General features: G+C 44.5%; 1 protein-coding gene across 2 annotated transcripts in view; it reads right to left on the bottom strand.

Moving 5' to 3' along the window:
* THBS2 (thrombospondin 2) overlaps positions 1-24,475 on the bottom strand; it is a 389,899-nt gene extending 365,424 nt beyond the window's left edge. Inside the window, exons 1-3 of one of the 2 annotated variants that reach the window (XM_069606958.1) lie at positions 24,296-24,475; positions 22,412-22,486; positions 19,422-19,978 (exon numbers count right to left, since the gene is read on the bottom strand). In XM_069606958.1, the coding sequence (XP_069463059.1) occupies positions 19,422-19,978; positions 22,412-22,481 (627 nt within the window). In that variant the 5' untranslated portion in view covers positions 22,482-22,486; positions 24,296-24,475. Of the gene's footprint in view, positions 1-19,421; positions 19,979-22,411; positions 22,487-23,287; positions 23,312-24,295 lie in introns of those variants that run through there. The other variant, XM_069606957.1, reaches the window with a different exon arrangement.
* Between the last annotated feature and the right edge of the window lie 1,801 nt (positions 24,476-26,276).

The following is a 26,276-nucleotide window of genomic DNA, read 5'->3' as shown; positions in this document are numbered from 1 at the left end:
AATCCCTTATCCCTTTCCATGGCGGCCAGTTGTGGAAAGAACTCTGGACGTTGCAGAGGTCAGAACCTTCGCGGGCAGGTAAGGGCTGGAGTGAGCTTGCGTTGACCCTCGCCGGGCACTAATGACACAGCAATGGCAAATTTAAATTCTAACATGGATACGCTGGGTCAGGCACATTTTCACTGATATGTTATATATTTCCACAGTTCCTTCAGAAAAGAAATCAAAACAAGACTATTTGTATAACTTCTACCCAGGGTCTCATGCTAGGCACTTGCTACCTGTAATCCCATGCATTTCCATGTACATGTTGTAACTAAGACACTTTCTTGAAACAGCACCTCAATGCCTTCGGGCTGCTAGGCACTTTACAAATACAAAAATAAATAAATAAATAAATAAAATATGCATTTTACTCCAATCGTTGGGAACATTTCATTTTAGTTTTACTTTATAAACAAAAGCAAGACAATAAAACATGTATTCATTTATTAAATAGCTCAGAGGTGGATCTAGCATTCGGGAATGTAAGAGAATGTGCAAAGCTGTATTTCAGTCATATTTATGTCCAGAGCAATTGTAATCTCACAGGGATTGATTGCAAAGTGAAAACACCAAACTGTTTGCAAAGCAATGTATTGTTTGTGATCCCAGCCTACTTGAGAGGTATGGTTTAGAAAGTCAAGAAGGGAGTAGCATGGGTGGACAATAGATGCACTTTTTATTTCAGGAAACAGCATATCTCCTATCTGACATATCTAAATGTCGTACAAAAATTGCATCGCAAATAATGATGGATTATATTTCTTAACACTGAACCATCAACATTATTTGAAAATAATATTTGAACAAGAATTTAAGTTAGCTTTAGAACTATATAAAACTCTCTTATATAATAATGTAATATATGCTTTGTTTACTAAATCATTCCATACATATGTCTGCTTTAACTTGATTCACAGTATTTAAACTATAGGACATACAAATTGTACAGTGATTGATGCTTAATAAGTGGGACATATTTGAATTAACCACACTTTTCTTTCAGCACAACTATAGTAATCCAACTGTCTCTAAGTGGTTTGTCTAAAAATAGATGTAGCGTGTGTGCAGGTAACACATTTAACATGGACAGACACAGGCAGACTCCACTCAAAATAATGCCTGATCAGTTCTTCACTTGTGCCAAGAAAAAGACCAAGGGGGCGTTTATACTAACCTGTAAAAGAGTCAATTTCAAGTAGTTAGATAAAGTCAAAGTAGATGACACGGAAGGCACCTTTCTATAGAAGGATGGTTTGATGGGACGCTTCTCTCCACAGCCTCAATATACGCCCCAAATGTTGGCCGAAATGATTTCTGTTGTGCAGTACTGAAAGACTGATGAGCTTTACGTCAGGGGAGAGTACTGGCCGCAGACTTAAATATGACCTTTGACACTAACTGGGATATTACGAGAGGCATATATATGGGGGTGACATAACTATCTAGAGCACTTCTGAAGGGGCTGGAGGAGGCAGGGCTGGTGGACCGCTGGCAGTGGTTTAATCCCACAGGGTGTGATTTCACATTCTACTTCCATGTGCAGAAGGTATAGTCCAGAATAGACTATATAATGGTTGGGTAGCATAACACCAGTGAGGTGAGATTAGTACAATTACCTACTCAGACCGCGCACCATCATTATTTATAGATTGGGAGCTGAGTATGAAAGAAGGCAAGATCGCCTACTGGAGGTTTAGTACATCTATTCTCAATGACCCAGTGTGGAAGCAAGAGATTAGAGAGGGGATAGGACACTTCTTCCAGGAGAATGCATAGGGGGAGACAAGCGAGATGATGCGCTGGGAGGCTGTCAAGGCATACATCATCGACGTGGTGATTGCAAAAGGGGGTGGACTCAGGAAGGTGCAGGCATTAGAACTACAGTCCCTACTAGGGAAACTGAAAATAGCAGAAGGGAAACACAGGGAAACAGGCCTGTGTAAGGTCTAAAGAGAACTGGAGGCAATCAGAAGGCAGAATAATTTGAAAACCATGCACAGGGGAGGAACGGCTAGTGGACGTGGAGCAAGAAAACTGAAGGTATTTGATGGCTTGTACAAAAAGCTATATGCATCCGAGTCTCCTGGCCACAAGAATGTCACATCCTTCCTGAATAGCTGCAATTTGCCAAACCTAACAATGCACAGAGAGAGGGGTTGAATGGGGAGATAACGAAGGAGGAGATAATCAAGGTCATTGGCTCCCTTAAAACGCAAAAGTCACCTGGGCAGGACGACTTTGCACCAGAATTCTACAAAGCTTACGCTAGGTAATTGCTGAGGCCACTTAATGTGCTGTTTCCTGTAATATGGCAGATGGGGAGCAGGTGCAAGTGGATCTAGGTCAACTGGCCAAGCCCCACCCACCTGGTGCCTTCCTGTCTGCCGCTCTTTTTCACCCCTTGGCAAGCCCCACCCACACGGTGCCTTCCTGCTTGCCACTCTTTTTCACCACTTAGCAAGCCCCGCCCACCTGGTGCCTTCCTGCTTGCCGCTCTGTTTCCCTACTTAAAGAGCCCTCCAGCCTCTTTTCCTTTGCAGATGGGGAGCAGCTGCAAGTGGATCTTGGTCACCTGGCCTAAGCCCTGCCCACCTGGTGCCTTCGTGCCTGCTGCTCTTTTTCATCACTTAGCAAGCCCCGTCCACCTGGTGCCTTCCTGCTTGCTGCTCTTTTTCACCACTTAGCAAGCTCCACCCACCTGGTGCCTTCCTGCTTGCCGCTCTGTTTCCCTGCTTAAGGAGCCCTCCAGCCTCTTTTCCTTTGCAGATATATATATATAAGCAGGTGCAAGTGGATCTAGGTCACATGGCCTATGCCCGCCCACCTGGTGCCTTCCTGCCTGCCTCTCTTTTTCACCACTTAGCAAGCCCCGCCCACCTGGTGCCTTCCTGCTTGCCGCTCTTTTTCACGACTTAGCAAGCCCCACCCACCTGGTGCCTTCCTGCTTGCTGCTCTGTTTCCCTACTTAAGGAGCCCTCCAGCCTCTTTTCTTTTGCAGATGGGGAGCAGGTGCAAGTGGATCTAGGTCACCTGGCCTAAGCCACGCCCACCTGGTGCCTTCCTGCTTGCCGCTCTTTTTCACCACTTAGCAAGCTCCGCCCACCTGCTGCCAACGGCTTGCTGCTCTATTTCCCTGCTTAAGGAGCCCTCCAGCCTCTTTTCCTTTGCAGATGGGGAGCAGGTGCAAGTGGATCTAGGTCACCTGGCCTAAGCCCTGCCCACCTGGTACCTTCCTGCCTGCCGCTCTTTTTCACCATTTAGCAAGCCCTGCCCACCTGGTGCCTTCCTGCTTGCCCCTCTTTTTCACCACTTAGCAAGCCTCACCCACTTGGTGTCTTCCTGCTTGCCGCTCTTTTTCACCACTTAGCAAGCCCCGCCCACCTGGTGCCTTCCTGCTTGCCGCTCTTTTTCACCACTTAGCAAGCCCCGCCCACCTGGTGCCTTCCTGCTTGCCACTCTTTTTCACCACTTAGCAAGCCCCGCCCACCTGGTGCCTTCCTGCTTGCTGCTCTGTTTCCCTACTTAAGGAGCCCTCCAGCCTCTTTTCCTTTGCAGATGGAGAGCAGGTGCAAGTAGATCTAGGTTACCTGGTCTAAGCATCACCCACCTTCTTAGCCCTGCCTCTTCCTTCCTGCTCTTAACTATTAGATCAAGAGCAGTGAAGGGCAGACGAAGAAAAGGACAATTCCTGTTTGGAGCTGTTCGGACCAGGAGGACAGCAGGTAAGCATGCACCAACATGTGTTACCCCCTCTGTCCCCACAGGCCATCACCACCCCCTCTGGTCCCCCTGTGATGTTCCCTTGTGCCCCCCCCTTCTCGCACACAGATGTTGCCTGTTTTGCTTGATTCTTCTACCCTGCTCCCTCTCAACCACCTCCAGCCTACTTCTGCAGGCGTCTGTCCTGATACATTCTGGTTTCACCATCACCGTCTTGTGGCCAATGCTGGATTTGTCTTTATGGACTTCATTCATTCATGGTGCATCACCCTTTCTTAACTCTCATGCTGGATTTCCTTTGCATCTTGTACTCATGGTGGCCCTGAATCATGCTGTTCCCATCTTCATCTTGTATCCTGGTTTGCAACATTATGTGTTACTACTGACTTCTGCAATTGTATTCGCTCTACACTCTTGCTTCTCCACTCTTTTTGACTGCTTTTTGACTGCTTACTCTCTGTTCTCTCCTCCTTTCCATTCTCCCTTTCCCCATCTCTTCCCCTTACTTTCTTCTATGCACTTACTCTATCAGAATTGTCCCTGGACCTAATAGGATAGCAACCTCGTCTGTTTCCTCCACCCTCCCATTACTGTTTTTTTTCTCCCCACGCCCCCAGCACTATCTGAAATGTCGTCAGGCCTAGTATGATAGTCGCTTGTTTTGTTCCTCCCCTCCCTTTCTGCACCCTTCTCCCTCACCTTTTGTTTTTCTCCAGCTCTACCAGAAATTTCGTCAGGCCTAGTACGGTAGTCGCCTGTCTGTTTCCATTTCCTTCCCACTCTCACCCTGCCTTCCTTATCTATGTCTTAGCTCTTGCACTCTGAAATGTCATCAGGCCGAGTACAATAGTTAATTTCACATCCTTACTGTTCATGGCCTGTAAGAATGTCATTGTATTTTCCCTTGTTCCCTCCCTTGCATTGAAGCGCTTTGAAACACATTGTGTATAGGCGCTATATAAATAAATGATCATATCATATCATATCATGTCATATGGCGGGAAGGTATGTTTCTGGAAATGATGGAGGAAGCAAGGATCACAGTGATCCTCAAGGAGGGCAAAGACACAACAGAATGTGCATCCTATCGCCCTATAACGGTACTAAACACAGCTAGGAAACGGTATGCCAAGATACTCGCTACCAGGCTAGACCGGGTATTTTCCTCTTTGGTGTCAGCGGACCAATCAGGCTGTGTGGCTGGGAGACAACACAAGATGGAGACTCCTGCGATGTTAGTGGCCATAGATGCAGAAAACCATTCGACCGGGTGGAGTGGGGTTACCTCTGGGAGGTGCTACATGAATTTGAACTGGGTGTCCAATTCATAAAGGGTGTATTCGCCTTATATCAGATGCCATTATGAAAGGTCTCGGTCAACAGACAGCTTTCTCAAGGTTTTCAAGTAGGCAGGGGGACACGACTAGGACACCTGCTGTCCTCATTACTTTTCCCATTGTCAGTAGAGCCATTAGCAGAATTAATTAGGAGGGTATCCATGGGATTAGGTATGGGGGACTAGAGCACGAAATAGTATTGTATGCAGATGTCATCCTTTTAGCATTGTCGAAACCGAAGGACACACTACTGCGGATACTCGAGCTCCTAGATAGGTACATTGCCATATCAGGGTTCAAGGTGAATATCGACAAATGCTAGGCGCTGAACATTTCCCTAGGTAAGGCCTAGCAACAGGGTATAACAAGGATACCCTGTTTAAATGGGCAGAGTGGACCATTCAGTATCTGGGGATTTCCCCCACGGCAAGAGCACGTGGTTTATATGACGCAAACTGTCCAAGCACCTTCAAAGAGATCAGAAAGAACCTTTCAAAATGGAGCTCTCCATAATGGGCAGGATAGAGACTATCAAGATGATGGTCCTCCCCAATAGTCCTATATCTATTTCAGACAATACCTATAGAGGTCTCTCCCAAAGGACATTAATGCATTTGTCTGGAAGAACAGACCTGCATGGATAGCTGTTGCCATGCTGAAGAGGGGGTCCCTGGAATGGCCCTCATGTCCCCTTTGCGAATGTCAAACCGAAGAATGAGAAACGAAAGATGCAACTCACTGTTCGGCCAATCACCAGGTGTGCCAGTGTATCCCACATATGCCAAGAGATATTCTCTCAGATGACCTTTTAAATCGTATCCAGTTGGTGGCTTCGAGGAGACAGGTTACTCATCAATGGACCAAGTTGACTGATGACAAAGTCCAGCTGTAATGACATCACTAGTGACAAAATGACATAGCTGACATAGCAGCGCTAGTCACAAAGCAAATTTGTATTCCTGAACGAAGATATGCAGACACACACACACACACGTATAGATGAAGAACATGCTTCCACCTTCTACATATAGGGGACAGATGCATGTACATACTATCAAGAGCTTTTCGTTTTCTTTAGCCAAATGCAGAAAGGCAAGCGTATGTGGACCAAACTTGCAAGCGTTTTATCGCAACTAATCATAAGGAACTGCTGGGACCTATAAGGAACCTATAGGGCACTATCACGACTAACCTCTAAGAAGATATTAAAACACATAGGGAAACCATAGAATGACTGTAGTGAATGCACGCAAAACCACAGGCATCAAATACATGGAGGGAGAAGTGCAGACCCTGCAGCACGAAGCACAGAGCTTGTATTTCCAGCCAAGGACAAGGGTGGGTGGAAAATTCCTGATTCCAGAGGCGGTGAACCACCTGCAAAATACAGAATACATTCCTAATAATTGTAGACAGGAAGGCTCTGTTTTGTGGTCCTCGAACACGTGACCCAGCAGAGCCAAACAATGTCTATTTGCTCATGGTGAGAAGAGGAGCTGTTCCCAGTGCAGCAGACAACATTGCTACATGCGTTATTCACCAAAACTGCAACCGACAGGCACTATCTCAGGCAAGGTGAACAGACCAGTGGCAACAATGGCAAGGCATAGTCTTTCTCATTACCTTGAAAAGGTGCACCGAACCCTGTGAATGAAACAGGGTACCAGGCCTGCGGGGACCCGCTCCAGCCCATCCAGATTATGAGGTGGTGTTGAATGTTGCATGGACCAAAGGTCTTCTTGCAACCCTGCAACAAACTAATAGTTTTGTGGGGAAGTCTCAGGTGAAGCCACCTGACATGTGAAGAGCAGTGAGAATCCAGATGAATATGGGTTCTATAGGTACTAAGCCTGAGCTAACCAATAGGGGGTTCTCGTAGGTTTTTGGGGATGGTGTTGGTGTTTGCAACGTCACCACAATACAACATTGGGTGACACAGACTCAGAAGCTGAGATTGCTGGAGATTTGTGGTTTCCTGTATGATCCGGGTCTATTGGAGAATCAAAGACAGAAAAACTTGCCCCATGGCTGAGTCATCTGTCATTGTCGAGGGAAGGTTCCGGATGGGCCCTAAGTATTCTGCTAACTGGTGATATTGTGGATACGAATGCCCCGTCCTCTGGCACTATTACAAAGCTGTATAGGCCAAGACAGGGGGGGGGGGCTAGTGCTCCCCATCCTTTGGAAATACTTTCAGGTGATGTAGCTCTGTGTTCTGTGTGAACGAGTGGACCCACATTCCACTAAGCAATGGAATCAGGTGAAGGAGCAGGCAGTGGGGCGGCCCCTGCGATATATACTATGGGTACCACGTTGAGATAACCCTATATGTTTTTATGAACTGCCCTCCAGAGCAATGGTTTTCAAAGTATTGAATGCAATCGCTCAAAGTTTAGAGTTAACCACATTCTAGGGCCCGGCTACCCCAATTCACCACAATAGTGACTTCTCACCAGCGTATCGTAACAACACCTTTGCCTCTTGGAAAGAGGGGTGGTGCTAATATATAGCACACATGTTCGAGGGATGGAACATTAGGTAATTCCCTGAGTGTAAAGATGCTTTTGGAGTGTCAAGAGGGAAAGCGGTTCACATATTTCCAATTACACCACTGAGTGCTAACAGGAAGCAATAAAAGGGGTGCAACAAGAGCCCTTTCCATCTTTGAAAAGATGATCTTCACACATGCAGGATCGGCAGGCCTCATATCACAGATATACTGTTGCCTTGAGACGCAGACATAAGCCAATCCTCCCTCCTACACTGAGGCATGGCATAGAAATCGGGGGCTAGAGATTAACAGAGAACAATGGCCAGAGATATGGCGAGGATCCGCGAAGATAACGGTCAGTGCGCAGTACATGGAACAAAACTATAAAATGCTGGTGAGGTGGTGTTTTTGTCTGGAGAGGGAAGTGCACATGTGCTCCACAGGAGGGGTTATAGAGGGGGGAGGCGAGGGAGGAAAGTGGGGGCTAATGCAAATGTTAATCACTTCAGCAGAAGGGTATTTCTTAAGACAGCTGGTTTACCAAGTGTACTTTGTAATGCCGAGAGCAATGATCAAATTGATGTTATGTGCTCTTGTTGAAAATAACAATAAAAAGAGTTGAACACAAAAAAAAGAAATGGGAATCGCTGCAGAGAGTCTGCAGTCATGACTGAGATTGTAAAACATGTGTTTCACCATGGGGCACTAGTCTAGTTGTGCAGGTTAAAAACACATCTGTCTCAAAGTCATTACTTTTCTGTATTACCGGAAGTAGCAAAATACTTGCGATGATTGATAGGATGCTAACAAAAGTAATTCTCGACATGCACTTAGTTAATGACAACACAACATATACATGATATGCTTGTTCCAGTAACTAGATAAAGACATGTCATCACTGCAATCATGTCCTCTTTATCCGAAATAATTGCAGAACTTCACCTCCTCTTTTGATATGAATGCACTGTTGAATATGGCAATAGAAAAGGTTAATGTAATCCATTGTATGACCACTCCCATAAATAGATCTACATTGTGCACATACATACATTATTAAAAGCATGCATACAATTAGAGGCAGAAGGTAAGAGGGTACATATCTATGTTTTAGACACCTCGATGACAGATGGGTAGATAGGTACTTGGATAGGCGGATATAAACGTAAATAAGATAGATAATGTGTCTTAGTTTACTCATTCCAATAAACACACTCCTACTTCAAAGGAACGGTGGCTACGTGGCAAAAACAGCTTTTAGATTATTGCTATAATTATCTGCATGATATCTTCCAATCCCCAGGCCTGTTGTGTTGCTCGTGGCATAGGGCTGAACTGCACAATGTACACCTGCCAAACAAAACAAGATTCTTAGTGCAAAAAACGTTCACTGCTCCTAACAATGGTATGTTTATTTGTTATTTTGTCGAGGATGGCCACTTCTCTGGTGGAACAGTAAGGTTTCCAACAAATACATATTGAAATTGAAATTGAAGTTATCTCTACTACCCACTGTAAACTCGGTGGTGACCACTTGGAAATGAATAGCTGTTGGATAAAAACGTGGAGTCTTTCAATTGGTTGTCTGTGCACATTGTATCAATAGTCAACTGGATAACAGTAATGCTAGGGAGACAGGGGATGTTTGCATGTTTTAGTCAAGGTGATGGTAAAGGAGAAGTGTGCCGCAGCTATTGTTCGTTGTCTATGCAGACGTGATGCAGGAGAATGAAGGTGTGTCATGCACCTTTTCCTCATATGTTGACTGAGCATAGAGCTGTGAAAAAAATGTGTGTGTGCCTGTAAAGCTATTCCTCTTTCTCTGACCATGGAGAGCCTCATCTTGTGTCCTAGTTCAGGGGAAAGGAGCTGTGCGTTTGTCTGCTGGAAAGTTTTTCCTCATTGACCGCCTCAGCACAGGGCCACAAGAATTGAGTTGTGAATCTGTGAAGGCATTCCACATTTCCCAACCCTACTCTGCCTTACCTCATGTTGTGCATACGAAAGGAACTTTATGTATGTTTGGGGTAGGGTGCTTTTTAAAGCCAGGCATGGTAATGAGCGTCTAGTCTCTGATCTAGGAGGAGAGTATCAGGACATTTCTAATGTGGGGTAGCATCATTGTAAATTAATCAAAACCAGAATGAGGGTGATATGTGCATTGGTCTGACGTCCATGCATGGGAATTGTTATGTACTGACTTAGGATGTCCAGACATTGACTCCACTCTCAGTTGAAGAGCTAATTTCCTCGGGGACAACCAAATATCATTTTAACTCACTGGAAAATTACTGAACCTGCGTCTTCAGTTTATCATTATAGATTTGTAAACATAATGTCGGGTTCTCATTTGGAACTAAATACATAAAGATGACCTCTACGTAGGCAAACACTGATTTAGCTTTTAGGCTACAATGTATTAGCTTTGACTGAGAGGTGGTGTTTGCAACCAGGTAGCGGTAAAATAATATTGTTTGTAGGTTTTTTCATTTCTGTAAGCATACATCTCCCCAGTTTGATGCTTCATTCCTGTCGTGCTTTCGCCCAATCAGCATTGGATGCTGTTGTCTTGGTCCACACATTTGTCGGGTGCATGGTAACAGCATCAGGAGAGGAGCACATTGTGCTTTCTCATCCCCTGTCTTACTGTCCATTTGACTAGTGATACGTTTTTTGCTTTACCTGGGGGAATGGTGTGAGTAATATGGAATTCCTTTCTGTATAAGAGGGAGTGAGATGGCATGCAGGGAGGAATGAAGACTGAACCAACTAGGACAGTGCGTAATGTATCCTATGCTGGTAGCCTGACAGGATACGGTTTATAGTGACTATTTCGAATTAAATAATTTCGAATGCCAAAATGTCGAAAAATGTATACCTAAAAAAAAAAATGTGAATGTCTTTTTTTAACATTTTTTAAAGCCCCCCCTTTTTTAACCCTTTTTTTTTACTCGCGAAACAAAAAAAACATGTAAATTAAAAAAATAAGACATTCGAAAAAAATGTTTAGGCATCATTTATTTCGACATTTTTGTCATTCGAAATGATTATTTCGACATATTAATTGGATACCGCAGGATACATTGGCACTGCTGGCATAAGTTTCAGGTTTTTGGTAGCTTCCTGCTCCAATGGAAGTCCCACGGAGCAGCCTCTCAGCACCCCATACCCGTAGAGCCTGTGTTGCACTCGCAATCGGAGGGGAAATGTGGACATTCAATTAAAAGGTAAACAACCGTTGCCCAGGTCCTGCTTAATCTACTAGGCTTCACACACCAGCACAGCAGCGCAGGAGCGGCAAAACTCTGCAAAGACGTTAAAGTAAAACCTTCTCCTTCTTGATGCAAAACACTGTTTAACTTACAAATTCACAGCTAGTTCCTTGAATCAATTACGTTTGCAGGCTTATATTGGGGAGGATGGGACATGACCACACTCGTAAGGACATTGCTTCCAATCCCATCCACTTTATAAGGAAACTGCAGAATTACTTGCTCGCTTACACTTTTTTGTTCTATCAAATGAGCAGTCTTTCATCGTGTCCTCCTTTCTCTTTTAAATTCATCCGCTCATATTAAATTCAGGATAACAAAAATCCCACTGTTTCTATAAATATGCTTTCTGAGGAATAAGTGATGCCTCCGATGTTTAGAATACCATTAAAAGAAAATGGTCTCTGAAGCAGAGTCTCACAATTATCACAGTAGCTCCAATGCCCAGTGGCATCCATCGGTCTGCTGCCATCTTACAGAAACACAATGAATGCGCCTGGGGAAAGGCAGATGGGCCCTTTGGCCTGTGGCTGTGTGTGCCGTGACTGGAATTTTGTTTTTCAAAGTGTGCATTATGTGTGGTGTATGACTATGGAAGAGAAAGTGATAGATTTCTGGGACAAATAAAAGGCGATTCTGGTCCCACACCCACTTTCTGGACAAGTACTATTCTTTTCCAGGCTGGTGTCTCCCTGATGGACAAAAGCCCTACAAGGCCCTAGTGATGATAACACCTGAGCAAATAACAGTAAGGAGTGGAATTGCTCGTTACATTTCTAGGGCAGGTACTGGGAAGTCTCGTGCACATCCCCACGCACACATTTAAATGCTGATGTGGTTGTCAGACGAAGAGAACTGAGACGTTTGTTTAGGCAAATTAAAAACAACATCCAGCTCTTTGAGCTGTCAAAGGGGGCTACAATCAAAAAAGCGCAGCAGGGGTATAAACACTGGATCCCTGCATCCAGAGCTCATCTCCTGCAATCAGATGTGGAAACAATGCTATCTGCACTTCGAGACAAGGACTCTAGAGGCCTCTGGTCATTGATCAATGCATCTGGTAATACGCAGATGGGTAGGATGGTGAATGGGGTCGCAGAGGAAGACTGGGTACATCACTTTGAGTTCCTCTATGTGCTACCCACTTTGCAAGTTAGATGGACAGTGATAAATGAACTTGACTAGGGTAACCCTTTGGACATTACTTTGTCTCAGCCATATTTAATTGAGTTAATTGGTAAAATCAGTAACTCAAGGGCACCCTTTCCGAATGGGCTTACAGATAGGTTGTTCAAATTGAATCTGCCACTTTGGGCAAACATCCTACCCTCTTTATTCCTTGACATTATTGAACTTGAGCAATTTCCTCCATCGTGGGGTAGTGCCCACATCATCCCCATTTATAAGAGAGGGGATAGAGTGTGGCCTTCCAATTATCACCCAATAGCCATACTTGACGCGGATTCCAAATTATCTTCCTGCGTCCTGGAAATCTGGGCAAGTAGCTAAAATGTAACCCCTAAGTGGCAGACTGGATTCAGGAAGGGTATGAGTACCACTCTGAATGATCTGCTACTTAAATGTATACAGGTTCAAGCTTGGTCGAAAGGGAGTAACCCAATTTATCTGGCCATTATGACCTTGCTGCAGCATTTGATGTGGTTGTTAAATCATTGCTGTGGCTTAAAGTTCAGAAATGGGGTATTCCACCAGGTCTACTAAGACTAATAGTTGTGCTCCATAGCCATTCGACTGTACAAATAAGTCTGAATTACCAAGGTTTACTCTCCCGCACAATAAAAACATACAGAGGTGTAAGGCAGGGGTGCGGCCTAGCTCGCTGCCTATATAATTTGTACATATCCGATTTAGATCATCATTACAGCCCTGGCAACCCCGAAGATATCTCTCTCAAGTCCTTTATGGACGGGCTATTCTGACGACTATATAGTCTTTGATAATACACCCATTAGCTTTCAGCAACTCCTGAATGGGTTTGCCAACTTTGCAAATTCTAATTTCTAAAGATTGAATCCAGTAAAGACTAAGGGGATGCAACTCTCTATCACCCGCAAACAGGTTACATTCAAGTGGAGGGTACAGTCCGAGGTGGTGGAGAGGACAGATTCTTTTCAATATTTAGGCTTTAAGCTCAATTCCAAACCCTTGCACACGTCCATTCGAACATGGCTTTTATCTAAAGCCACTAATTTGGCTTATCAGTTACAGAGGGTGGACTCCAAATCCGGTACGTTCTATTTACTGCCCTGTAGGCATTTCTATGAGGGCAAGATCGTTCTGAAATTACGTTATGGGATAGGAGTTTACGATCTAGTATTGATCGATTATTTGCCATTTTTGGAAGCCTCAATATGGAAAGGGTCTTGCATCTTCCATGCTCAACTCCGCTTGCAATCATCCGGTATGAATTGGGGACCATCTCGTTGAAGGCAAGAGCATTTTGGCACTACTTATCCTTTGTTGGGAAAATGTCAACTGCATCAGAGAACTCATTAATGTGAATCTTAAACAGGCATGTGAACTCCATCCTTTGATGGAGTTAAAGATGCTGGTACAACTTCTTTTGACTGAGTCAGGATTCTCTATGTTAGATCTTATTGGCAATCCAGATAAAGTAAAGAAGGCACTATTTGCAGCCGATTGGGCCGACACTATTGCAGAATTTCATGCATATCCATCCCTAAGCCCCTGTAAATACGATCATAAAAAACATGTCATGTTCAACCACATCAATTGTAAACGCTGTCTCATCTTTCTTTGATGTAATCCTAAATGAGAAGGACGGGTAGTCTGTAAAATGGAAATATTTTTTTTTTTTTTTTTTTTTTTTTTTATTTGTTTGTTTACAATTCAATGAAATGAATTTTTACAAACAGTTGAGAGCGACAGCAACCCTTAATGAGATGCGCCGCGAGCTTTCATGTAGTTATGTCAGATTCCTGGTGAGAATAGGATTACCTCTTCCAGGTCAATGTAATGTTTAGATGGAGTTGGTTGGGCTCAAGCGGACGTAGAGGGCCGAATGCGTAAAAGATACCAGAGGAAGCTTAGTCTCCCTGATTACCATTATGGTGATAAAGTGGTGGCTTTGAAGGTATTGCTCTCTTTCGTGGTTTGTGAACTGGAACTGATCATTTCAAAGGCAGACTCCAGAATTTTGACAGTCGCGATTGTCCATCTGGTTTTTTCTCCCGACATTAACCTGTTCCACCACATAAGTTCTTCTTCCTCTCCGAAAGATGTGTGTTCGCAGACCAGTGTCGATAGGTAGGTGGTTCGAATTTGGAAATATGAATGGTCTGATGTAGATTATGATTTGTGTTGATTGTAAACACAGCTTCAATTTTAGGTGTTTTCAATTTTTATTAATTTGTAAATGGAAAGATTAATTCACTGTATGATTTGATTTTTTTTCCTTTTATTTTATTTCGTTATTTCTTTTTGCGTATTCCAGTTTTGTGTTATGTTGTTGTTAAAGGTTGAATTGAATTTTAACCAATAAAACAACAAAAAAATAACAGTAAGGTTTGTGACAACTTTCAACTTTCCAAACAACATTCTACCAAAAGGTGGAAAGAAAGCCGTTGGTTTGATCAGTTCTTTCTTTGAATAAAAAGATGATGCCATCCAAGATCCTTAGCATTTCTCTTACAGCAATGAGTGGAGTCACCAGGCAGCCGCCTTCTTTTGCTTTTGTTGCACACGGTGTCAAACGTATCTAGGTGTAAAACGTATCTATTTGAGGGAGGAAGAATGAGACTAAGAGGCGGAGAGGGAGAGAGAGAAAGGGTGTTGCTATTGCGAGAGTGAGACAGTAGAGTAAAAATGGAAGCTGTCTTCGGATGCCAGCAATAGGCGTGGGTGAAGGAACACTTTTTATGCCCTTTACTGCTTTGTAATTCATGTTATACCTTGTCAAACCATTCCATAACTTACTATGCCATGCCTTGCTATACCTTCTTAAATCTATCAAGCTATGCCATTCAATGTTGGCCTTTCTCACCCTATGTGAAGCATAATATACCATAACAAATTTCCACATTCTGAGCTTCCATTGACAACATGGCCACCTCGGTCACTAACAAGGTGAATAACGTTAATGAAGCAACTTCATAATATACTAGATCTGTGCTTGCAGTTCATACATTGCAACCAAAAGTTGTTGGCCATCTTGGAAAGTAAATATTTCATATTCAATTTATAGAGTCCCATTTGCTGATTGAAAACATTTGTTCAGAAGGGAGAACTCCGAAACTTGTCAGCTTGAGGGCCGAGATGGCACATTGGAAGCTAGCCTTCCTGTCTGAATTGAGCATAATTTAATAAGGAACTGCTAAGCAACTGACGATAGGTGAAGCTGGCACTGATGTGCTAACTGACGATAGCCTTGAAACTATTTGATTACCTGATCATAAATGACATGGGTGTGTGTACTTAGGCGGGGGTGAGAGGGGTGGCGTGTAAGGCCGATTCTTCCAACAGTATGAGAATCTCTGTATTTAATAACAAAACCTAGAAATGTTGTGATTACCATGTTTTTGATTGATATATCTGTCATATGAGTAAACAAACATATCAGGGATACACCTGACAATTCACGATCCTCTCTGAAATTGGTTTTATTTATTTATGTATTTATTTATTGCACATTTTAAGGCGCTTATACAACAAGTAAATTGTGTTTCAAAGCAATAGCTTTATGTTGGCAATAGCTTTAAAGTAGTGTGAGTACGTAGTCATATGAAGTCACTGCGGACAAAATTCTGATATATCAGCAAAAGATATTGTAATATGTTTATCTTCCATCATACTAATTATAGCAAGCCTTGAAAACACTGCATCAGTCCTCCATCAATTATGGAGAGGAATTTAAATGATGCATCAAAGTTTCAATCAGAACCATGTGTTTTGGTTTTTCCTTAAAGTGAATTGAGAAGAGTCTATAAAAGGCTTACGATGAAATATACAAAGCCTGAAGCATCAATGCCAATGGATCACTCAGTCAACAATTAAAGACACAATACATTTTCACACCTTATGGAGTCCAGAATATGAATAACAAAGAGAGCACACCAGAGGCTTCCAATCATGGTCTTCCTGATGGAAGTAAAGGATTGGAGCTTGACTCTTTAAATAGTGATCAGAAGTGAAGAGGTGAGAAAAGACCCAGTGGCATAGCTTTTCACCATGTTATTTACACCAGCTCACAGTCCTTGTAAACTTGAAATATTGTATAAATTTAGCTAACTTGAAGAGCATTCCTCAAGTCCTGCTATGCTGCTTTCAATGTCAACTGTACCTAGGAAAGGTGTTTTATTTTCCAACCACCAGTAACATGCAAATAACAAAGAGAATAATCAAAAAAGATGTTCTCGTATTTCTTACCAAACCATAAAATCTCTAATAAAAATTCTGTGATTTAGACTTGAGGAGTTCAGATTCGTTTAGATGTTCTTCCTGGGTATCATACTATGCTGCTAAATTTCGCTATTGTTTTGCATGTCCTCCTTATGTGCAACAGAAGGTAGTGTGAACCCTACTATAGAGTATTTGTTCTTAAAGCCAGTTTTGATTTGATCATACACTTTTTCTTCATATTTTTGAAAAAATCCTGTGTGTATATTTGAAGTCCCTTGTGTTAACATGATGTTCTTTCAAAGCATCTCATATTGGATTCTTAATTTTTCCAAGTGCCATAATTCCATAATCATATGTTATTTTACTACCCAAAACAAAAGAACTTAATTTCTAACCTCAGAAGCCAAATGTGCCAATTCAACCCGCTGGGATTCAAAGCACCGATTACAGATTTTCCAGGGACTTCTTGACTCACTGAACTATCTTGCCAGTTATACGTTTTTAGTGTTGTTCATGTGTTCCAGATTATGAAATAGGTTTCTGACGTCTCTCTTACGGAGCTCCAAGGAACTGTCTCGGTCCCTTGGCTGTCTTTATCCACATAGAAGTTTTGGCCAAAATGTTATACGTATTTTTCTTAGCTAAAATTGACATAATATGAACACGAAGGGAGGACCTCTGTTGGATGGGTGTGCCCTCTCCCACAGAGCTCCTAAGCCTGATCCTTGTGTTGTCAATTGTTCAGTTGTGCCACAAGCAGACGTTTATGAACTCATAGCTGCAGCAGGGACGTCCACATCGCCACCAGAATGATGCCCAGCTAGCATCACCAAGAGACCGGCACCCTCTCTCAAACCTCTGATCACTTACATCAGGAACAGGACCATTATGGGTATTGGATCTAAATGTTCCTTGACCAATAAAGCAAGCGGAAGTGAACCCCTTCATGAAACACAGCAGCACAAACCTCACAGATCCAGACACTTTGTGGGTTCTGTTACTGCGTCTTTAAAAGAATGAGTAATCTCCAACCACATACAATCCTGCCCAGGGTTTAATGGCCTTTTAGACTGCAGCAAGTCAGCATTCAGAGTAATAAGTCACACCAACGCCACCCACTATGATGCCACAGAAACCAAGTTGGAGTTTTTGCAAGTTTCTAGAGCTGGCAAGTACTTCTCAAGTATCTAGGATCATGGAAAAGTACTTCTGGATAATCTTGGCCCCAATCTTTTGTCTTTACTAGTGTGTTACAAGTTAAAATCAAGAACCTTCTCTAATTAGTTACAAGTCTTAAACTTAGAGTTCTTCAACATTCAGCTCTTTTACCCTTACTGATCAATGTTTTTGTGAAACCAATAGCTGAAGAGACAGCTTGAGTCAAATTAGTAGATGCATGGTGAAGCCTGCCAGCTTCTTGCTCAAATCATCACCCCAACCAGAGTGAAGTGGTTGCCACACAATACTAAAACTGAGTTTCCGCATTTGAAAGGAAGTCTGGCACGGATCAAGGGAAACTGGAGTTCTTTCAAGGACTTTAACATGGGGATAAAAGTTGATGGGACTTCCTCTACCATTAAATTGCTTCTTTGTTTCTTAATCCACTTCTCACCGTAGCTCAAATGCGTTTAAATGCAGGCATTTATTGGGACATGAGAACTTGAACAAGTGTTTATGATGATCATATAACTGCAGCCCTGCAGACAGTGGATAGCACTCCCTGCAGGACTCGATGATCACAGCTATTGCACTTCACAACACTGAGTAAGGAAGTGCCCGCTTTACTGACTCATTAGTAACTCTCAGTAAGTTACAAATAGAGACTCACAAAGCACCAAGTGTGATGTTGTTTCTCAAACCTTGGTACCCATCAACCCTGCTCCTAGCGCCCAATAGTGCATAGAATGCGACTCAAACCCCTATGTATAATTAAAAGAGCCCTCTGGGAGGAGGGCCCTGAAAGCCTGCAAAAACACTACGATCTCTGTGTGTTAATCTCATGCACAGGCCCACAAGGCAAAGACCCAATTTCTGAGGATGGAAATGCGCACTGCAAGTCCACACTCTATGGAATATTGCGAAGGAGACAACATAATTGAAACAACTGAGAACTCTCCCGTTCCAAAGGTTTTTGGGAAGACGCTTTGGCTGGGCCCTCCTCTTTAAGTGAACTCTCTGCTAGTCAGATGAAATGCCAGAGTCTGTCTCTTTTTGAACATCTGTGCCATGCGCTCTTTATCTACCTCAGCAGCATGTCAATTCTCAAGCACAGTGGTAAACAGCACAGCGTCTTTAAAAATGCATCAATTAAAGGCCTTTGCCAGCTATCTCAAGTGATATTGCTAAACTGGGAATTTAAACTGTAACAGAGTAATTAATATACAGGACTCTGACTGCCATACATGTAAATCCGCTGACTAGGATACACACACATAAATCAGTGGCTTTTGAGTTCAGAATTGTCCTGTCAGTGGATATGTCTCAAAATATGTTTGGGAAACGGTGCCATTGTGCTATTACTACAGATCAAAAAGGCTGGGGTACTCTTCACCCCAACGTGATGCTTCAGTGACTGAAACGGGTTAGGTACTACACCATTCAGACCTTATACGGACCTGGGATGCAGATGTCGTGTTAATTGCATGGGAATGTCTGCTGTGCTAATGTGTGCATGTCGTTACCTCACTAACGTTGTATATTTGCAGCGGCAAACGGCAAACATGGACTGCCAGCAAGTTAATATGGGAGACATGTGTCTGCTGCGATAGCAAGCAAATTTCCTTAATACTCAGCGGTAAAAAGGTTTTCTTTAAAACTATCACTCTTGTATTCCTACCTCGTGCATGTACTCCTTCAGAGTTGTGCGTATCCATTCTCTGTAAAGATGATCATGTAACTTACTCGTCCATCCCCACTCACAATATTTCCTTTAGCACACCTGAATATGGAGTTGTATGCTCGTGGTTGGCACTGGGTTTGCATAGTTACTTTGCTGTCCTAGGTGGCAAGAATTCACTACAGCACAGCGTCTGTCTAGCTAAATCTTCCATTACCGTACCCTAAATCCATGCATCTATCATTTCCCACTTGCGAACTTCTAAACGGAATGTCCACGTATGAAGCATGGACCCCTTTAAATAGAGGCTGCTAATTTTGGTAAGTGCCTTCTTGATTACTTACCCTGAAATGGTTTTCTCTAATGGAGCCTTTTGCCACGTACATTCGACTCTCATCGACGATCAGATGGTCATAGAAAGGCTCCTCCAAAGGGAAACTATCTAGGAGGTCACAGCCAACGTAGAGATTGTAGCTGTCTGGGGTCACTTGGATAGTTATGTTCTTCCATTGGGAGTCTGCCACATCCACATCCTCCAAGGAGATCATATTCTGGGAGCCATCAACCCAATAAATAAGGTCCATGGTGTTGGCTCGCCCGTTGGAAACCAGCTCAAACTGTCTTTGGGTAAGTCCCGGACCCTCCAAAGCCACAATAGTCCCTCTAGATTTCCTGTCTTGCTTCAACGAGGCTGTGAGTATGAACCCCTCGTTCTGCTGCATTAGATGGACAATCCTTTTCAGCATGTCCTTCTTCACTGGTGGAATGTGGTCAAACCGAATGAAACGGTAGGCTGGGGAATTAGAGTCTTGGCCTCTGAACAGTTTTGCCCCAATTGTCTTACGGTTTATGTTACTGATCTCAAAGAGGTCAAAGACAGTTTCGTCTTCTTTTTCGCCATCTGAAATGGTAGGAAAACAGTAAGAAAGAAATCAAAGCTGTATAGTGGCGTGCATTCAGTGTCTAAACTCTACAGCAGAATCTTCAATATTGCATTATAAATAATATCAACCTAGAGTGATTCACAAATGCACTTTTTAAAAATATTCTTGAGCAACAATGCAGCACATATAGTCCTGCTGAGGCACAGGCAACTATTTCATAAGTGGAAGATATTGCACAGTTCAAATTGTTCATACAACTGATGTCCAGTCTCTAGAAGTAAGCCTCACTTTTTTGTGGTATACATTATTAAACAACGCAAGGCTGCTTTCTTTCAGTGATGCAAAGGAAGGGCCATTGGTCAGGAAATGCCATATGTCTGACGCAAAGGCAGGTCACAGAAAAGCTCTGGGGAGCAGCAGATGCAGCTTAATTTGGGAACAGATGCTGGTCTGTCATTACATAGTGATGTGCCGCCATGTTTTTATCATGTGCAAAGGGCCCATGCTCTTCATAGTTCACCTTTCAGCTGGTAGCGGTTGCACAACTAAGTAACGGCTGAACGTGTCACTGCTATTCTACAGAAATCCACATGAAGACAAAATGGGCAGTGCTTGCCTGTTTTATCTGTGTGGTATTTGGGCTCTAATTTGTATTTGGGGGGTGTAAGCATACTGGAAAAAGTGTCCCCTGGGTCTCCCGAGTGATTTGTTGAGGCTCTTTGTCGCCATAAAATAGTTGGGTAGTGCCTCTGGTCCTGTTTCAGGGGATAATGCTTCAACACTGACATCTCTATTTTTAGGGTCTTTTGAAACTAAAGTATACAGGAAAACGTCAATGTGTTTGTGCATACTGGGTGCTTAATCTTCACACAAAAATCACTGGTAATTTAGTGACGCACACTACTGGCTACTGTAAAATGATACAGTACTGATGATGCACCGGCAACTGCGGGAAGCCAATCGCTGACTGCTTCTTGGCATGCATTTTGGCAGGCGTTGGCATATTTTCCCTTGCACTGCAGTACAGACATGCCATACCATCATTACTGATTTAAGTGCTCTAGGGGTGTCTCGAGTTTAAATGGGCCCATGGCAATTAGGAAAATCACTTCAACCACAAGATCAGAATTAGATGCGCATGCGTCAAGAGAGAGAGAGAGAGAAACGGTTACTGCATGAGGAAATGTCACCGTGGATGGCTCACAGTTAAGTGCCTGTGTCAAATATGAAATCGGCCTGCGCTTTGCAAGCTCGGACGCAAGCAAATCCTGCCCTTCCGCCTCCAGAGGTCGACACATTGGAAATCGTGACATTTTGCAATAATAAGGTAGCTCACGGCCATCACGGTTGACGCAACAGAGGTTCGAATCCCGGCCACATCCTCTGAGGTATTAAGCGCGTTATAACGCATATACATGAACACATTAGATTATTATAGAAATCCCTGCCATTACAGTGCCTGCTGCATGGCAATGCACCGAGAGATGGCTGCTTATGATAGCAGCCATAGGATAGGGGTATCTGGTGTCACCTACTAGCAGCACCGTTGGCTTCCAAGGTAAAGGGACGAAGGCGACATTTGAATTTGCCTCGTGCCAAAAATATATTGTAGAAGCAACGGTGGGAATGTGTGTGCTGTGTTTTTCGATAGTGCAACAGCAGCCCAGTCGTGGGTTGACTGGCCCGGGTCAGTTAGCTGTGACTTTTGACGTGCTGCACACAGTCCATAATGAGATCTGTCCACTATCTGCACGACCCCGTCCATTTGAGTCAAACGCCATATGTCTTTGAATGACGTAGTGCCGCTCCAGCTTCAAAGACGCACATTGTTTAACTTTCTGAATCTTGGTGACGTTATCACATTGGCAAGAGACCAGCCCTGTGATACGGTGTCGGTGCCCATGACCTCATCCCATTGCTGCCCCGTGCAGTGCAGCACACTTTCCTGTGAACAAAGCACCGTCACATTAGTCTCCAACGGACAGTGATACACCCCAGAAAACCATGCTTACTTCATCTAAACCGAATGAATCACTGGCTTCCCAGAGGAAAGGATGTTGCGTCATGTGCTGCGGTTATCTGTATTTACTTCTACAAAAATGCCGTGGGAATGAAAGGGATAATATTGGAAACCGTTGTGGTGCAACTCATCGTAGAGGCTTTAACACGAGCAACAACTTAAACTGACTGTCACGCCCCAGTAAACACTGTCATTTGTTCTCAAAACTCCATAATGTGAGGAAGCCGTTTTGGATGTTCCATGTTGAGACGGCACTAACAGGCCGCTTGGTAACTAAGCAGTCTGAAACGCCCAGCAAACATATGGTTTTAATTACGGAACATACGTGAATTATGGTTTCAGTTAACTAAGCCTTGACCCCGGTATGCTGCCTCGACGAGCGTGCAGACTCTAGGAAACGACACACACACAGACACATTCCGGGAATTACCTTGAGCGTGCGAAGAAACCAATAAAGTGATGAACACAGGCAGCCACAGCAGACAGCTTCTCTGCGGCATAACTCCTGCACAGAAAAACAAAGAAAACATTAGTCCTGGACATCGGTCAAACACAAAGGCTTGCAGAGGCGTCGCTGGCAGGATGAGTCACAGCGCGGGCATACATTAAAATGAATCAGAAATGTGTTCAACGGTGCTGGGGGCCGGGGAGGGGGTATGCAGATCCTGCAGTGGTGTGACCCCCAAACCCCCAGCACACACACTAGTTGGATGTGATTAAAGTGTGCACTTTGTAAAAACTTAGCAAACCACAAACGCGTAGCACAATAACGTTCATATGGAAATCACAGCTGCTAGCGAGACGGGCGCACGCTACGTTGTTTCGGGGTAAGCACACCATCAAGAGATTCATAGCAGGGTACGGTGACCCACATTGCATACATCAGAACAACTCCAGAGCGCATGGCGGATGCTTGGAGGTGTGATGGTAAGGGCGGTGGGGGAGGAGGGAGTGGGGGGTACTGCTTTGGGGGTTGGGGTTGCTGAGGGTGGAGGGAGTTGTATGGTCCTCGTGTAAAGCAGCGGTAATCAAACATTTTCATATCTAGCACCCCCTTAAGTAAAAATATTGTCCCCCCCTAAAGACCTTTAACAGAGGCTCTGGTAATTGCCCCCGCAATTGCCCCAGATGGGTGATATCTGCCAGCTCAAGGCACGCTGTGAGCGTGACGCCTGTGCGTGCGCGCGCGCCTTGGCGGAATGGCTGGAACGGATACAATCAACTGACGAGGACTGGCCCAGCTCTGGAGAGCAACACGTTGATGGTGGAAATGTTCTGCCATTGACCCTGCAAAGTAACACTTAACTGAGTCGCGCACAGCGAGGCCCGCTGCCGAGTGCACAACAAATAGGTGTACGGATGAGTTCACACATATGTCAGCCCCAGCTTCTGCGTGAAGGTTGTTGTCACGTGTGGACTGGGCCGCCACGCGTCTCGCTGTCGGTCTGCACGGCGGGCGCCTTATGCCGACTGGGTGCAAGTGTGGAAGTGGCATGACTCACCACCGCCCGCCGCCTCAGCCTTTTTTAGTAGCGCAGACACCAGATGACATGTGGTCGTGAGCGCTGCCTGCGTGGCCATTTCCCCCCGCCCGCTAGCCCGTTAGGTGATATGTGGGCGACGAAAAAGTATTGAAATCCTTTCGAAAGCTAAACATGCAACCAGGGGAACTACCACCCTAAAACACACCTGAAAGCAATGCGTGGCCACCCACCCGTAAAACTGCCCCCATGTACACGGTAGACTGTAGACCCCATTTTAGGTCCCACGTACCTATCTGCAATTCTCAATCTGTTAGAGCCAACCCACGCTTTCCTATAATTATATTTTTAATGATATTGTCATTTACTTTAGCCATAATTGGCACCGAGGAGGCGACGCATAAAACAGGATAACATCACACGCATTATCGACGCTTCCTTGCATTCCTAACTTCACCTTTTTAATGTTTAGCTGATGTCCCGAAAAGGAAGCATGCCCACGAATGCAAGCACATGTATGTGCGGCTTTTCTTTATAATCCCACCATACAAAAGAACACATTGTCCCTGTACTCAATTCGTGGTTCTGTGGCCGGTTCTGCGTGTTGCACTTGCGTGGTTGCAGATGTATGCCGGGTACATTATAAGACATGCCTGAAAGAAAGTTACAGACACTTCACAGAAGATACTCGACGTTAAACCCCATGAGAGCCGCTGCATCCATCCTCAATCAATCGTTGTCCATCCTCTCACCTCCATCACACACAAAAGCAACGCTTCTATGGGCGGAAAGTTCAGAGCATTCAAGCACAGTTGGATGCTAAGTTCACTTACCTAATGTATCTACAAGGTCCACGGCTTATCAAAGTATTGGTCCCCCTTGTGGTGCTGCCCCTTTACGGGCACACGAACCCCAAAAGAAAATCGCGAAGGAGGTAATCTGAAACGCAGCCTCGGAAATGGATGCGATCCCGTGCAGGCGGAATTAGGCGGCACGAAGGGCAGCGTTTAAGTGGATTCCAAAAGACAGCCCGGCGCCTTATATACTCCGCTTTCCCTGCACGCTGTCAATCAGCCGCACAAGCAAGCCCTTTTTCAAATTCATTCCACTAAAGGAATGACATAATTCCTTTCCCGAACTGACAATTCGCCCTCGAATACCTGAAGGTGATCCCAAAACCTGCCCATTCACGTCAAAGCCACCCCTCCTCTTTTTTTCCACAAGAGAGATGCTCCCGAAGGGGAGGGGCTAGAGAAAGTATGAGTGAAAGGCGCACTTTCTTCTCCGGCTCTCACTTTCTCTCCGTCGACCCCCCCCCCCCTCCACCCCCGTATGTCTAGGTCTGTTTCTCCACCTCTTTTTAATCGCTGTCTCTTACCGCCCCAACACCCACCCATTGCACTTCCCCGTTCATCCGTCTCCATTTCGAGCTCAGTGAATCGCTGTTTAAAATCTGTTCCACTCGCATCAATACACAGGGTAAGGGCGAAACCCCGTTAGTGATCCCTCGCACTGCTCCTGCTATGAAATCCCTTCCCCTGCAACACCCATCCTCACAACTACCTCAGTCCTACCGTACTCCACCAAATACGACCACAACCACCACAACAACACAATCCGTGTGACACCTGCACCGCACGCACAAACCCCCACTACACTCGCTATGCACACCTACAACCCCCCACACGCGTTCATAGCGCTCACAGATACCCCTTAAACCCACCCATTCACCCTACAGAAAAGCCCGTACACACATCCAGCCCGAGCACTGCCCCATGTAAAGCCTAACCCACCACTGTCCCCACCCAAACCAGCCCCATCACACCTGCATTCTGCCCCACGCACAAGAATCCTAGCAACTCCGCCACGGCGCTACTACGCATACATACTCCATGCACCTCATTGCAACCTCGACTGAATACCCGCCGTCCCACACAAACCGCATCACAGCACACACTGCCGTTCACAGAAGCCTTTCCATTCGTTTTTATGAATACGAACAGCGAAAAGTTACTTGTGCGGCATATTTGATTTTTTAAAAGGAAGGCACATTATTGATGTGTGTTGTGTAGTTGCAGGCAGACGCCCACTGTTGTGTAGCCCGTGGTGTACATCTCATCTGATTTTGACATGTGGCCTGTCTCATTGTCACGTAATACTGCACAAATGGGACACCCGTAGCTTGTTTTTATGGTAGAAGACAACTGGAGGAGGCGAATCAATAACTGGAGCTTAAATCAGAACAAACTACCAACGGACCGGAAGGTAATTACCAATGTCTGTACCCTCTCACAAAAGCAGCAAGGAATGGAAGTGGGGTGGTGGTGGGCGAGCAGACTGACGTGGACGTTTTACTAGTCCCACTCTTGGATGTCGGCTACTGTAGCTGAAACAGTCTGGGACTGATTACGCTTTTCGTTGAGCCAGTCAACTCGGCAGCCTGCAGCTCCAGCGTCAAGCAGAGCGGGCCGCTGCGTATTTCTTGCAAAAATATCACACATTCCTGGAAGAGTGTGTTTTTTTGAAAGTGTCACAGTGTAACATTCTGCCAGCCTCCCCTCACGGTTGCAGACAAGAGGAAATGGTTCAAGTTTCCGGAATGGCGTATGGTAAAATGGAAGGTCGCCCAAGATGCTGTGCTCTTTAGCCACATGTCCCTTTCACACTGGGCTCCACGCGGGGACATGCTATGAACCGTTACAGTCACTGTTTTTTGGTTTATGTCAGAAAGCTTGGGATTCACACTCCTGCAGGTCACGATTGGCCCACACGAACCTTTCAGTTGAAATACATTTTTTCCTTCTCTCTATAATT

Source organism: Ambystoma mexicanum, chromosome 4p (assembly GCF_040938575.1).
Source record: "Ambystoma mexicanum isolate Mex_15411 chromosome 4p, UKY_AmexF1_1, whole genome shotgun sequence".
In the NCBI taxonomy this organism is placed as follows: domain Eukaryota; kingdom Metazoa; phylum Chordata; class Amphibia; order Caudata; family Ambystomatidae; genus Ambystoma; species Ambystoma mexicanum.
The sequence above is the reverse complement of the archived record's forward strand: the minus strand, read 5'-3'. Positions and strand labels throughout refer to the sequence as shown.